Here is a 15070-nt window from a genome sequence, read left to right on the forward strand (position 1 = left end):
GTTCTCTATACCATCATCTTCCAATAATAAAGCTCAAATACGCTTAATGGATACCAAATTTTCTCAGACACAAGCTTCAGAATATACAAAGAACACGTTCTCAATGCAAGGAACATCCGAGTAAATCTGATATGAAAACTATATGTAAGAGTCTGAAGATAAGAACCATCTAGGGTCAGAGTATGAAATTTACTCCTGCATAAACACGCTATGATATGAAATATAAACACTTCGTAGATAAAAACAGTACAGTACATGTGATACTGATAAATAAGTAATAGACCACGACACAATATGGTCTGATAACACCAATGATGGAATGATCTGCCTAGCTTGCACTTACATGACATGATTTTGGGATCATGATAATTGTAACCAATGAAATACTCTGACAATTTGTACTGACTGCAGTTAAATGATATGAAAATTTTGCCAATTGAGTGCCTAGGCAGATATAGAAAGCCAACTTCACCTCAAATATCAAAACTTAAGAGCAAAAGTAATATAAAGTACTTTCGATCAGCAATATTAGTACATAATTCTTCAAAAATTATGGAACTGTATGCTGAAATAATGAAATACAGGACAATACCCTGCAACAAATAAATACATTGACAGGAAACACAAAAATAATGCAAGTTTATTCCATTGAAAAGTTGATGTTTTATTCACTATACATAAAGTAAAATCTCAAGTACAAACATTTTAATTCTCAAAACATCTATCAAGCTAGAAACAACCAATTATTGATCAATCATAAACAACAAGTGCATCATACTCTGGCTTAGCAACAGCAGCAAGCATAACCCCTTCCGGATTCAATACTCCACCTTCCTCCAAGAACAAGGTCATTAGATTCTTCGAATATCCACTAACAAGCGCAACCCCAGGTTCAGTGCTTGGAACTGGAGTAGCCTCAGAGTGCCTGAGGTTCCAAAACACAATCTCAGGCACCTTGTCATACCCACTCTCCTTAAACTTTCTTTGTATCACCATGTAATCTGTTTCCCAAGAAATCACATCATTATTCGGTTCCAAGTCATTTATCCCATACGAGAAAGGTTTCCGGCCAGAGGCCTCATTAAACTCCATGTCACTGAAGATAAACAACCTTTTTATCATCTGTTCTTGAGGGAGTTTCGCTTTCACTGCCACCTTCAAAATCCGATCAAACACCTTTTGCAAATCTGTGCTATATCCCCAGTCCATTTTCTTTACAAAGCTACACTTCTTTTTCAGTGTTCTTCCCTTAATTCTGTGTAACTGAGGATCATTACTAAAAGTGATTAGTTTCCCCTTCCATGGTTTCTCACTTAGCTCGGAAATCAACAAACCAAGAGCTATAGAAACTTCCATTGGAATCCCATTCATAGACCCAGACACATCACTAATAGCCATACAGTTAGAAAACTTCCCCTTCTTTGCTAAATCATCCACCATCCTCTTCCACTGAAGCTCGGCCACCTCACCCCCATTCTTATCCCTCCACAACGAGGCGATTATCTCATGAGGAAGCAGTGCCCCAGCAGCAACTGTCGCCTTACCACTCTTCACCTTCTCCAAGTATCCCTCAAACCTCTCCCTATCATTTTTATAAAACAAACCTTTGTACAAATTCATAGCCACAGAAGGCACCCTATTATAAGGCAATGCATCCCACTCCTTAGCACATATATAAACCTCCGGTAACTCGAGTGCTTTCCTTAAAGGAACCAACACCTCCTTCCTCAATCGATCACGAACCTTAAAGGCATAATACCCTTCCTCCATACCCCTATACTCGTCGAATTCTTCCTTCGGAAACATCCCTCTTGCAATGCTTTCACAAAGCAATGTCACTTCATCATATGTAGAATCAAGGGTGGGACACCATTTAGCAGCTAACCCTATATTATACAAATCACCCTTTTTAAGCAACTCAACATCTTTTCTCAACAAATCAACAAATACATCAGAAATTGAATCATGCAAAAGCCGAAAATTAGCATCTCGATTATATAACCTTAATATCTTTTTAGTCCTCTCATTTTTTTTCTTAAACCTCGAAACCCTAATCTTCTCTTTCTCCTCACCCTTATTTACATCATGGTCTTCTAATTCTTCCTCCATTAACCCGAAACCCCAACCGCGCTCTCCCATTAATCCGAACCCTCTACCACGCCCTCCCATTAACCCGGAACCCCTACCGCCCCTAAAGCTCCTACACAAGACTGGAAACTCTTCGGAAACTTCCTCCACACGCTTCCTAGTACCATAACCTTTCTCCACACGTTTCCTAGAATCAGTCCCCTCTAGAAGGCGGAAGAGGATCTCAGGCATATCCTTCAAGTATCCAAAACCCGAAATGGAGCTCATGTTAAGGGCTAGGGTTTTAGGGTGGTTTTCATGCAGCCATAATGCAGCTTCGTAAAACCCTTTTTTATCAGATTTTCCGGTACCTCGTACACCTCGAAGATTACAGATCAACTTAAGGGTTAAGAGTGGATCGTATGACCAAGAAAGTTGTACAAGGTGTATGAGTTCCGAAGCTGGCGTGTCGGGGACAACATGGAAGAAGAAGTCTAAGGCAGGGTTTCCTGAGGTTAGGAATGTTGTGGATCCATTTTCCGTAAGGCCTATTATGTTTGGTTGAGAATTATTGCTAAGAGATAGAAAATTACTAGGGAAAAAATCAGAGAGATAGATTTTACTGCGGTCGTTTTTGTCTACGGCAACAGCGTTGGAGGTGATTGTGGTGGTAGGGAGGGAGGGAATGGTAATTTCTGGGGGACCAGAGAGTATTCTTGGAGCCATAGTTTTGGTTGTTTCAGTGTTTTTTTTTTTTAGGTTAATAGCGTTGATAATTTGATCAGATTTTCAATTCATATATAGGTTTTTTTTTTTTTTTTGGGCTGGGCCTAAAAGCAGGGATTTGGGATAGTATTTACAACAACCCCTGCCTCGCTGATGAAAAAAATACTCTCCAAGCCTACCTGAACATTGAATCGATTGCATGTCTACAGGGTTTCTGATGAAAAAGGTCTATTTAAGCCATAATTTGTAAGAGATTTACGAAATTCTTGGATTTTTGTTGCTGATCATTATCGATGTCAGATTGAATGAACTGTAAGTATTTGGAGTTGCAATAGCATAGGCCTTGAGGAAACGAAAAAAGGTTCAATTTCAATGAGTGTTTGGAGTTTAGAAACGACTAATGAGGTCAATTGCAACATTAAAAGGCTGTAGTTTAAAATAATTAGCAAGTCAGTAGCATCATTGTTCATGCATGTATCTATTGAGGTAGGTAGATACATATTAGTTTTGATTAAATAACGCATTCATAATAATCTAAACATGATCGAAAACCATTACTAAGAGTACATTAATGCCAGGAAAACAAGAGAGCTATAACCAAAAAGAAAGCAACTTTATTCAATGAAACATAAACCTAACTGTTCTGAAAACTACTTAGCACCTATTGAAGAACAGAATGTAACATTTATTCTATAGAAGAGGGGGATTAAGCATAAAATCTTTTTTTTTTTTTCTTTGCATAGTTTTTGGGGTAAAAGGACTATTATAAACTATTTAAACTAGAACAAAGAACCTAAATAAGCAATTAGACTAAATCAGTCATACACCATTAGTTCCTTATATTCTTCACCGGCAATGGCAAGTTCCATAGCTTCCAAGGGAGTGAAAACCCCATCTCTCTCAAAGAACAGCTTCATCAAATTCTTCGAAAATCCACTTAGCAGAACAACACCTTCTCGTGTTGCTGTTACAGGGGTAGCTAGAATCCGAAGAAGAGTCATATAGTCTTTGTTCCTGCTGCTTCATCAAACTCCATGTCACTAAACACAAACACCCTCTTCACCATCTGATCCTGAGTGATCTTACTATCAACAGCCACTTTTAAAATACGGTCAAAAACCTTTTGAAGGTCTGTATTCAAACCCGTCTCCATGTTTGTTATAAACTTCACCTTCGAAACAAGATCATCTCCTTCAATTATATGCAACTTCGGCTTAGCAGAAAACGTTATGACTTTCCCTTTCCATGGATCTTCACTCAACTCCGAGATAACCAATCCAAGGGCAACACATACTTCCATGGGAGTACCCTCCATGCTACCAGAAACATCACAAACCGCGACACAATCCTTCAACTTCCCAAGCTTTATAAGATCCTCCACCATTCTCTTCCACTGAAGTTCTGCAACTGAACTACCCCCATCTCCTAAACAAGATATAATCTCATGAGGAAGCAACGCGCCTGCTGCAATGGTTGAATCCCCCCTTTTCACATCTTCTAAATAGTTCAAAAACCTCTTTGGATCATGCTTCAAAAACAGGTCCTTATAAGTTCTCATAGCAATAGACGGGACTCGATTGTAAGGCAATGATCTCCATTGATTAAACCCAATGTATACCTCAGGTAATTCAAGCGCCTTATGCAGTGGTACGAGTACTTCCTTCCTAAGCCTATCTCTCACTCTATAAGCATAATGAGCATCCTCAACACCCTCGTATTCAGAGTACTCTGCCTTAGGAAACACTCTTCTTGCAATGCTTTCACAAATCAATGTTGTTTTATCATACGAAGAATCAATATTAGGGCACCACTTAGAGGCTAAACTAATCTTGTTCACATCCCCTAATTTCAAGAACTCAACATCAGATCTCAAGAACTTAGCAAAAACCTCAGCAACTTGATCATGCAAAACTCGAAAATCAGGGTCTTTCTTGTACCTAGCTAAGGCCTTCTTGGCCTTAGCCGCTTCCCTCTCTTTTCTCAGCACCCTCGCCGCCTTCTCCTCCTCCTCTCCTCTCTCCAAATTCTTCCGAATCCTCTCCTCCTTCGACTCCCCTTTGTTTTCCCTCCTATAACCCTTCCTCCTCGGCTTCTTCGTCTTCCTCGCCTTCCCTGCCCCTCTTTTCTTAGACTCCCACTCCGATTTCCTCTTAGCGCGAATACCTTGTCCCTCAAGTAACCGGTAAAGAATCTCAAGCAAGTCCTTAAAACAACCAAACTCAGCAAGATTCTTCATGTTATACGCTAATGTCCTAGGATGATGCTTAAAGAGCCAAATCGCGCAACTAAAGAAACCTTCTCTATCAGACTTTCCAGTCCCTCTAATCGCTCTAAGGTTACATACAAGCTTTAATGTAGTCAAGGGATCATGATCCCAAGCCTTTTCGAGGCGGTTCGTGATCGACCGGGGGTCTGCATTGGGAACTACATGGAAGAAGAAATCTAGGCATGGGTTGCCTGTTGCTTTGTATGTAAGAGAATTGTTCTTCCTAGAGATGAATAGTTATCAGGTTATACAGAAGAAATTGTAATACAGTACTATTTTTACAACACTTATCAGTTTATTCATTATATCAGTATAATATATGATTTAATTCACAAAGGTGATCTTTGTGTTGCAATATAGAAAGATACTATAGAGACAAACAGATAAATCAATGCTCATTCAAACATAAATGGTTTTATACTTTAAACCCATTTCAGCATAGATATGCAATTAGTAGAACAAAATACAAGCTCGATAACCATAAAGTAAAGAAGAAATGCTGATATAGTGCCAAGGATGTTTCTTATTCTAGATAAAAATCATGTACGAAGATCTTTAAGAAGTCGTGGGTGGTTTGTGGGGCGGCATTGGGGAAAGCTTCTTTCCGGGAGGGGGAAGCTTCTTCGCTGGTAGATCCTGTTTACTGGGAGGCGATTTTGTTTCATGTCCAACAGGTGGTTTAGTAGCCCCTTTTTTAGGAGATTTGTGGGTTTCATGTTTTGGTGCCTTATCTTTATCATGAGGAACTGGAGGTTTTTTCTTCTCTGCCTTGGGTGCTTTTATTGGTCTGCTGTGTTCTGCTGTTTTTTTACAGGTTTCAATTGCCCTGTGTCGTGGAGATGTTTTGCGATGATCATGCTGATGACGTTCAGCAAGGCATTGAGCAGCGACGATAACTCCCACCATAAGGAACAAAACTAGCAAGCGTACACAAAACATGATGATTATTTATGTAACACTAGAAAATTTCTGTGGGATGGTTCAGAGTAGAAAGATAAAAGGCGCTATATATACAGTTTCACATAGGAGGAAAAACTATATGATATATTGTCATATAAATGTTGTTCTGCCCAAGTTTTATTAAGTAAATTATTCACATTCTTTGCCTGTACATATTTCACACTGAACTTTTTTTTTTTTTTTTTTTTTTTTTTTTTTATAATTTACACCCTGCACTTGCAAAAGAAAATCTTGGTAACTAGTACAGTATAATTCTTAAAAAAAATAAAATGTCTTAAAGAACATTGTGTGAAGACAGAATTAAACAATAGAAAACATTGCACTTCTTCAAGATTGTGTAATACGAATTTAATTAAAAAAAAAAAAAAAACTCGAAGCAGTTATTTATAATCTAAGGAATTCATGCATATTTCCTCTGTATTCTAGGATTAATCAGCTATAAGTTTATAGTTTCGCGATAAATTTGAAGTCCTCATAAAATAAGCTCATGAAATTCACACAGTTTCAAAAGAAAGACATTAACTTTAACATCAGAAAGCATTATAAAGACAAAAACATTTGGCCATTTCTAATTATCAAGAGTTGTTGATCAAATGTGCAGTATGTCAGATTAATTTGTGTTATTTAAAATCTAGAAAGCCAGAAGCTAACTGGATTACTAAATCATTTTGGAACAAAAAAGCTGAGCATCCTTGATAGCTAAAAGCTTACAGAGAAGGCATAGAATCTACTTTCTATATAGATAAAAAAGACTACCAATTCATGTCATGTCTCTCTTACCTTATACCATCATTATCATACATTGTCCTTGGCATAAATGTCTTGGAAGAATATTTACACCGGCAAATTGATTCCCGCGCAAAGGAGCATCCGAAAAGAAAAAAAATATATTACGACTAATTTCAGATAAAATGATTGTTTGATGAGAAAATTTGTAATCATGCAAATTATATAAAAAGACTATTATGGGACGGAGGGAGTAGTATTTAGCATTGTACTTCGTATTTAATAGTTTAATTGGTTGTGTTGACTAGTGAAACACTGAAACCCAAAGGGTTTGCCCTTCCCTGGACTATATTGTTCTAACCCGACCTCCTGTAACTCGCTCATTGCATGGTTTTGCTCTTCGTTTCCCACCTCTGACTATCAAAATCCCCCACCCCCACCCTCTTCCTTAAGAAGTACAAGAAAGAAAGAAACAGCAGAGTAAATATTCCTAAAATTATTCAATGTATAATGCAGGGAGCACAATAGATGGGGTAAAAACCACTTCACACATAAACATAAAACATTTCAACAACCAAACATAAAGGATATCATCCAATACTATAACACAAGAGTGCTTCAAAATAAACTCCAACACCACAAGTGATGGAGCATGACTGCAAGACACACATAAAAGAAGCCCACAACAAGTCTTATTTTGCAAACTGGATTTTAAGTCAGAGGCATTGATTTGATGATTTTCAAACTGCGGAGGGTGGTTCGTAGGGTGGCACTGGGTACTTCTTTTCAGGTGGATGCTTCTTCATGGGTGGCTTCTTGTCATGTTTGGCAGGTGGTTTATAATCATCTTTGGGAGGTTTATGATCATCCTTAGGAGGTTCATGATCATCCTTAGGAGGTTTATGATCATCCTTAGGAGGTTCATGATCATCCTTGGGAGGTTTATGATCCTCCTTAGGAGGTTCATGATCATCCTTGGGAGGTTTATGATCATCCTTGGGTGGTTTTTCCCCAGGCGGCTTCTTGTCATCTTTGTAGTCGTCATGATTGGCAAGACAACCAGTGGTGATTAAAACAACAATCAGGAGCAAGAGCAGCAAGTATTTTCCAGACATTTTTTGTCTTATAAGGGGAAACCCTTGTGTGTGATGGTTCAAAACAGAAGAAAAATGGGTTCCATTTATACAAATTCTTAACGAACACAAAGTTTTCGTGTTGCAGGTTAAAATAAATTACTAACCAGAACACTACTATATATGTCTACCTTTTAATGAAAGGTTTGTTGGAGTAATAAAAGCTTGAACAAATTTGAACAGAGGATTTGGGGAGCAATAATAAGTGATAAATTTTGTAAACGAGATTTCAGAGTTGTACACTTATATGGCAACTTCCAATTACTTCTTATTGGTTCTGGGGCACGAAATTACATGAAATAATGCATCAACCATACAAAAAAATTAAGGGGTTTAAACTAAGATTCTAACTCTAGCACACTAGAATAGTATGTACACGCCCAAATTCTGGCCCTACAGATTGTTCACAATCATAAGTTTTCTAATTCTGCAACTTTGGTTTAATTTTCCTTGCAAAATCAAATCATAGTATCTACCACTCCAACTAAAAATAGAAAATCCTCTCAAATGACGTGATTGTTAAGAAAATGTCTTAAAGAACATGGAAAAATACAGCATATAACATGATAAAAGAAAGAGCTGTATATAACACTTATTCAACAAGATTTTGAATTTCTATTTTCAACTTTTTCACCAAACATAAATTTTAACACTATTATATCACAGGCACTACGACATTTTTTCCATCTATATTGTCCCCATTCTGCTAAATTTCAATGTGATAACTTATACCTCATCCATAATTTCTATGTTTTGATGACCTCTAGTCACTGCGATAAAGAGCGGAGTTAAACAGCAAGTGCAGAGGCATTGAGTTGAGGTACTAAAAAAGTTCCAAAGGGGAAATTATGCATACCAGGTAATGCAGAAATCGCCAGTCCTCAAAGCGGTATCTTCCTTTTTCAGACAGAGAGTTTCAGTAGGAGAATCCTGAGAACCCAAACCACATCCACGTAAATAAGCTCTTGAGAATCAATGAAGCAATCCCCATAAATAAAATAAAAGACAATAACATCAAAAGCAAGTCTTGAGTGGAATTTGATATTCAACAATTTCATTATAATAAAGAAGTAGATGGGACTACATCAAAAGCTGGGTGAAATTGTTATCTATTGCACAGATATCAAAATTACAAAAATTTAATTTACAAGAATCTAGATCATTATTGTACAGAAATGAACTAAAATACAAAAATATCATGATCATTATTATCAAAGGTGCAACACCAGTACCACAAATTGACATATTTGCAGATGTATCTTGGCAAAATCTTTCAAATGACTGGCTCTGTGGCTCACCAAAATAATACAGAACCTGAGTGCCTAAAATTTAAAGGTTTAAATGGAAAAAAAGTAAGGCAAAGAAGTCCACTTCGTACAACAGAGGCACCGGCTGGCCTGGACTTCCAGTACGCCATAGACCTAGTCATCTTTGTCGAATGTGAACAAATGTAGCTCACGGTTACAGTTGTGCAGCTGAAAATGAGACCTGCAATAAAATACATTTTGCCTCCATCACGAATTATATGATTTAAATGGTTCTAATGACCGCATGCTGCCTGATCATGAGTCAAATACACTTTTGGTGCACTATAAAAGAAGTTGTTACATGACAGAATGGAGAGAGCCCAGTGACCATTGTGTAATGGGTAATGTAATTATTAATATGGGCAACCAGAAAGATTTGTAGTATAAAACATTCAGGATTCTGTACAAGGTATCATGATGGAATTATATAATTTCTGTCATGCGAAGCTGTTCAGTAAAGGATAAACACAGAACCAGAACCTTCGAAGTGAAAAAATCATAACAATTAAAAGGAAAAAAGTAGCTATTACACCAACTGTACCAACAACATTGACGTAACATACCAAAGAATAATGAAGCACAACAAATCTATTCATCACATCATGATGGGGAAAAATCCTTCTCGGGATTAATGAGCACATAAAAGAGAATGCAAACCTTATCATTCAGACCGATTTCTCTGTCACTGACTGCTACTGCTACTGCTATTTTAAGTCCTCAGTAACTGAGTTAGGCTCTGCATCATGACACACGTCTTCTTCATTCTGTGTTATACCCTTCAATTTATTCCTTGTCCTTGAAGAAACAGGAATACCTGCGTCAGAGTCTACACTGGAATCACCCTTATTTTCTCTCGAGAACTGTGTTGCAGCCACTCGTGCACTAGCTATAACGTTATTAAGACCAGATGAAATTTCCAGTTTAGAAGCCTTGGAGGTTCCAAAGAGACAAGTAAGTGATCCAGGTTTCAGTGAGAAAGGATCTTGAGAATCTACAAGCGGAAACTTGACAGGGTATGGAGCTTCAACTGGACGCAGACCTCTTACTGCTGCCTCGTATATCTATAGCCAAAAACGAGAAGTTAACAACTTTCTCAGTAGCAGAGACAACTAAGTAATGAACATTAAAGCAACATTGTATTCCTGCTAAGAGACGAAAAGAGCCAAGGTCTTACAGTTCGGGCATACCTTCCTCTCCAAATTGTAAACACCCTGTTGCCCTCGCATTTCGAATGGGATAATCAGTTTCTGTATTAGTTTAAGTACATGTGTTAGCTATTAATCACACAATTAGCAATTCATATCTGGATAAAAAGAGTAAAGAATGGATGCATACCTGTGGCTGCTCGCATAACCAGCAATAATCTGTTTGTCCCTCCAATCTGACCTGTCAAACAAAGGAAGATCCCATAATAATTCTTTGTTTCTTACAAGAATAACTTCAAAGATTGTTATGAGGCACAATCACAATACTTCATTTGGAGTCAAAGGGATGGGATAAAAAATAAAAGAAAACATATATGCTCTACCCCTTCTGGCAATTCCTCCCAGTTTTGCAGCTCTTCACATGTTATACATCCAACCACCTCCACACAACCTGCGTTCAAAAGGAAGTTCAGTAAGAAACCTTGGAGAAAAGAGAAATGATGTTCATGTGCAGTCGACCTTGGCATAACTGGCACAAAAGGAGAGGTGCACGTGTTCCCGAAAAATTATCTAGATCCTAAGGACAAAAGTTAGCGAGGTATCAACTCTATGCAGCCACTTCTCAAGAGATCATACTATCCAATTGCATGGGATTCGCTTCCGAAGACACAATAAAAGCCTGATGCTCCACAGAGCTTATTCTCATTTCCATTAAGAAATAGCAAAGGAATAACTTAACTACAGTATTGTCTATAGAAAATTTGAATAAAAGCAAGTAACACAATACTGGGTGCAAAGGAATGCTCTACTAAATAGCCATTTTTTAAGTAAAAATGTCCTATATTATATATTAAAGATGTAGCAGACCGTCCTGTTCTAAATTAACAGAAATAATAACATGGCCTCTTAGCAATTGCAGTGCAGACAGTTTTGTTAGCAGGTTGTGTGAAAAAGCGTTGTCCCCAATGGAGGCAACTTACCATTCTCAACTCTTTATCTTAAATCTAACAAGAAGCCTATTTTCCTGCCATTTTATAAGATGAACCAGATTTCACGTGTGCTCAAGTTGTTTCCAGACCAAATAATCATAATTTGAAATCAGATTTTGGGCCACAAGAAATAATTGTCTATAAACACATACAAATGCTCACAGACTGAATATGCAGAACAATTCTGTAAGAGAAAATGTTGATCAAGAGTGACAACCTATCAGCCGTGAAGTTGGATAATTATCTGGAAACTTGAGGTCTTTTATTCCATTCACTGCATAGATTTCTTTGTAGAAGTCCTCCATTGCTTTAATAGTTTCAGGTTCAGGGACCTTACTAGCAGCATGTATCCAAAGTCGACCTTCACAGACCAGATCACTTAACAGCATAAAAAAAAATATCCATCACAAGAAACTACTTCATAGATGATACATTCTGTAATCTCCATTTTCGATGTTTGAAGAAGACAGATACCAAACAACTGACATACCTTCAATAATGTACAGAGTATTTTTGTTTTCATTTCCAACCAAACAGATTCCACAAAAGATTAATTAATGAATTATGTTTTCACATGTAAATGCACACAATCAAGCTAGTTAGCAAGAGCATAAGAAATATATAGGTTAATGGATAAACAAGCAGTTTGCAAGGTTCAGACTTTAGACCCTCCAATATACGCGAAAAGAACAAAAAAATATGTTAGCTAACATTGTACTGGACTACCAGTCTACCATAAAGCATAGCATATAGCATATCAACCATCTCCACCACCACCACAAATATTAAGGTACCGTGACAACCACCCTAACTTTTCGGCATTTGACAATATGTGAAAATCATCTCCTTCCTCCCCACACCCTCCACACACGAACACGCGCACACACACACTCACACACACACGCACACCCAGTCAGTTGAAGTCCTTCAAATAATCCCACACAGTCAGTTGAAGTCCTTCAAATAATCAACAACCTTAAAAGTTGAAACTAAGTTCCAATTATCAGGCACCACCACAGACACATACCAACATAATTATCAAAGAAAACACCAGTAAGACAAACCACCCTAACTACTTGAGATTTAATTAAATTAACTCAATTCTCAAAGTTCCACTTTTTTCTCAGTGTGGATCCCCAATTAAAGCTTCTACAAGCAAAATTATTCGATATAATTCAAACATATTCGATTTAAACATCCACAAAATTACCCAATTACTCAAAATACCAATAATACAAGTAAACACTAGTCAAGAACAACACTTTCAAATTTCATCATAATATTCAACAACTACCCACATGTCTTCAAATTAAAAGCTTCCCATCAAAAATTTTACCTTGCTAGAAAAATTACAACTGAATGAGAAAGAGGAGAGAGAAAAAGGAGTACCTCGAATAGGGGAAGGCCATGATCGACCCTCAACTCGTTTAATGCCAAAAACGAGGAGAGAAGCCCAAGGTTGGTGCATTGTTAGACATGGGTTTGTGTAATTTCCTCCATTGTTTCTTCTCATCTTTCCAATAAAATTATTTTTTCAAGTCAATTTCTCTTATCTTCAAAAATTCAACACTTTTAGACTTGTACCTGGAACAGAATCAGTTCTCTAGCGATTTGCCTGACCAACAATTGATGAGCTTTCTGGGTTTGTTCAAGGAATTGGTTTTGGGGACATTCTAATTTCTAAGCACATTAAACTTAGGAAAATTTGCAAATTTAGCCAATTTAAAATTAATATTTTTCAAATTACAATCATTAAAAAAAATTACAAATTGCAGTCTAAAAGTTATAATAAATTATAAATTGCAATTTCATTTAATTTTTTCATCGATTTGCGAGTCGAAAAATGTTAAGTTAAGGTTCTAACGGCCATTTTAGTAATTAATGATTTAAATTGAGTTCGGAATTGGCAAAAAATTAACATAAGTGCCTCGTTTTTACAGCAAAAAATAATAGTCCACAAATTGATATATTTTTGTTACACATAACGAGGCACTTACATTATTTTTTTTTTTGCTAATTCCAAGCTCAATTTGGAATCTTAAAGGCTAAAATGGCCCCTAAAACCTAAACTGAAACACGCAAATTGACGAAAAAGTTGAATTGAATTGCAATTTACAATTATAAGAACTTTTGGGCTGCAAGTTGTAATTTTTTTTAAATGACTGCAATTAATAAAAATATAAAATTTAAATGGCTGCAATTGGCAAAAATTCTTAAACTTAAGTTCATTTTGTTATTTTAGAAATGAATCAGATCAATTCACATATTTCGGAACCCATGTTGAAAAATAGATGTGGTTTGTGAATTGAAACCATTTACAAGTATTACAACCAGAAGTCGGTCACATAAAGACCCATGATGATGTTGAGTCAATGAAAGGAGGTGTAACCACGTAATCGCGTAAGTTACAAACGACTGATTAATACCATGTAGTTTAAAAGCATATAGTGGACAATCCACCCACGCACCTATCTGGCCTCTAGGGGGTGTTGTAGGGTATATAGGAAGCACCTTTGACTTGTTTTTATTCTGAGTTCGAAAAAGTCAATATTGGGCTAAAAGTGATGAATATTTGATCCATGCTTTAAAATCAATTTCGGAGATTTTAGGATCTGGTGTCGAAAACTCTCATGATGGTAGGTCATACATCCCAAGGTCATATAATGTTGATTGAAAGTCATGTATAACCAGCAGTTGGTCACATAAAGACCCATGGATGTGGTGGTCTTAAGTTATTATTAAAGGGAGACATGCACATAAATGGCTTATTGATAGTTTAAAGGCGAAGTGGATGGTTCTAACCACCCAAATGGGCTCTCGAGTTGTTGTGGGATTTATGGAAAGAGCCCTAACTTCTCTTTTTTGCATGTCCGAAAAAGTAAAAATGTGTCTATAATAATTGAAGGCTACATTACACAAAATTTGATTAATTTTGAAGGTTTTAGAATACAATGTAAAAAACTCCCAGGATTGTTGAGGATGTATTTCATGGTCATGTAATATTGTTAATTTGTATCATATATGACCGTCATATACACTCTTCGTGGACTTTTTTTTTTTTTTTTTTTTTTGGGAAAAAAACTATGAATTTTTCATAATGATTAGAATCTAACCATACTTTATTTGATTGTTTTTTCTAAAACACTACCAAATCAAATAGGTAAAAGCGTATAATTTTTTTATTAATCAGATTTAAGGGAATAAAGCCTAAAGTATGACGACTTGCAATTGAACTTGAGATGCATTTTAGGCAAATAAAGTGTTAAATTCATAAGGAATCAGAATAATCGAATGTAAAACCAATTATCACTTTTTCTTTAAATAAATTGTTAAATGTCATAAAATATGTAATTGTTTTTGAATGCATAATCATGATGATCAAGTGCATATTTCTCATTATATCTTAAAGAAATGTATTGTCCTTCCTTGGCTTGTTTAAGATTTTTTACATGCATGTAATACAAAACAACGTCAAGGTTGATAGTGGGATGATTTTGATTGGCATGGACAACTTAACAGGCTGTAACCGTTTAAAAAAAAAAAAACCTAAATAGGTTGTAAAAAAAGTAATTCAACTTGAGAATGATTAAACCAAACTCGAATTAGATCATACAAATTAGTTCATATAAACTATAGTTTTGACTAAAAAAGAATTCATGATGAATAATTGGAGCAACTTTGTCTAATTAGCTTTTACAAACACTTGTTGAATTAAGTGATTTTCTTTGATTAAATAATTAATATAAAAATA

General features: G+C 36.3%; 3 protein-coding genes and 1 pseudogene across 3 annotated transcripts; all 4 read right to left on the reverse strand.

The window, feature by feature from the left end:
* Nucleotides 1–750: 750 nt before the first annotated feature.
* Nucleotides 751–2793, reverse strand: LOC145632514 (uncharacterized). Its single transcript, XM_081684887.1, has 2 exons — nt 2212–2793; nt 751–2103 (listed from the first exon to the last, which is right to left on the reverse strand). Exons 1-2 carry the CDS (start codon nt 2791–2793, stop codon nt 751–753), a joined length of 1935 nt encoding a protein of 644 aa, XP_081541013.1.
* An 815-nt stretch (nt 2794–3608) lies between these two features.
* On the reverse strand, nt 3609–5491 carry LOC145632515 (uncharacterized; annotated as a pseudogene).
* On the reverse strand, nt 5463–8724 carry LOC145631751 (uncharacterized). Its single transcript, XM_081683917.1, has 2 exons — nt 6800–8724; nt 5463–5976 (listed from the first exon to the last, which is right to left on the reverse strand). The coding sequence occupies exon 1, from the start codon at nt 7858–7860 to the stop codon at nt 7486–7488; it is 375 nt and encodes a 124-aa protein (XP_081540043.1). The 5' UTR covers nt 7861–8724; the 3' UTR covers nt 5463–5976; nt 6800–7485.
* A 186-nt stretch (nt 8725–8910) lies between these two features.
* On the reverse strand, nt 8911–13002 carry LOC145631752 (uncharacterized). The gene is made up of 7 exons (XM_081683918.1): nt 12709–13002; nt 11537–11680; nt 10714–10781; nt 10521–10571; nt 10373–10432; nt 9843–10246; nt 8911–9366 (listed from the first exon to the last, which is right to left on the reverse strand). Exons 1-6 carry the CDS (start codon nt 12830–12832, stop codon nt 9890–9892), a joined length of 804 nt encoding a protein of 267 aa, XP_081540044.1. The 5' UTR covers nt 12833–13002; the 3' UTR covers nt 8911–9366; nt 9843–9889.
* Nucleotides 13003–15070: the final 2068 nt, after the last annotated feature.

This window comes from Chenopodium album, chromosome 5 (genome assembly GCF_948465745.1).
Source record: "Chenopodium album chromosome 5, dcCheAlbu1.1, whole genome shotgun sequence".
In the NCBI taxonomy this organism is placed as follows: domain Eukaryota; kingdom Viridiplantae; phylum Streptophyta; class Magnoliopsida; order Caryophyllales; family Amaranthaceae; genus Chenopodium; species Chenopodium album.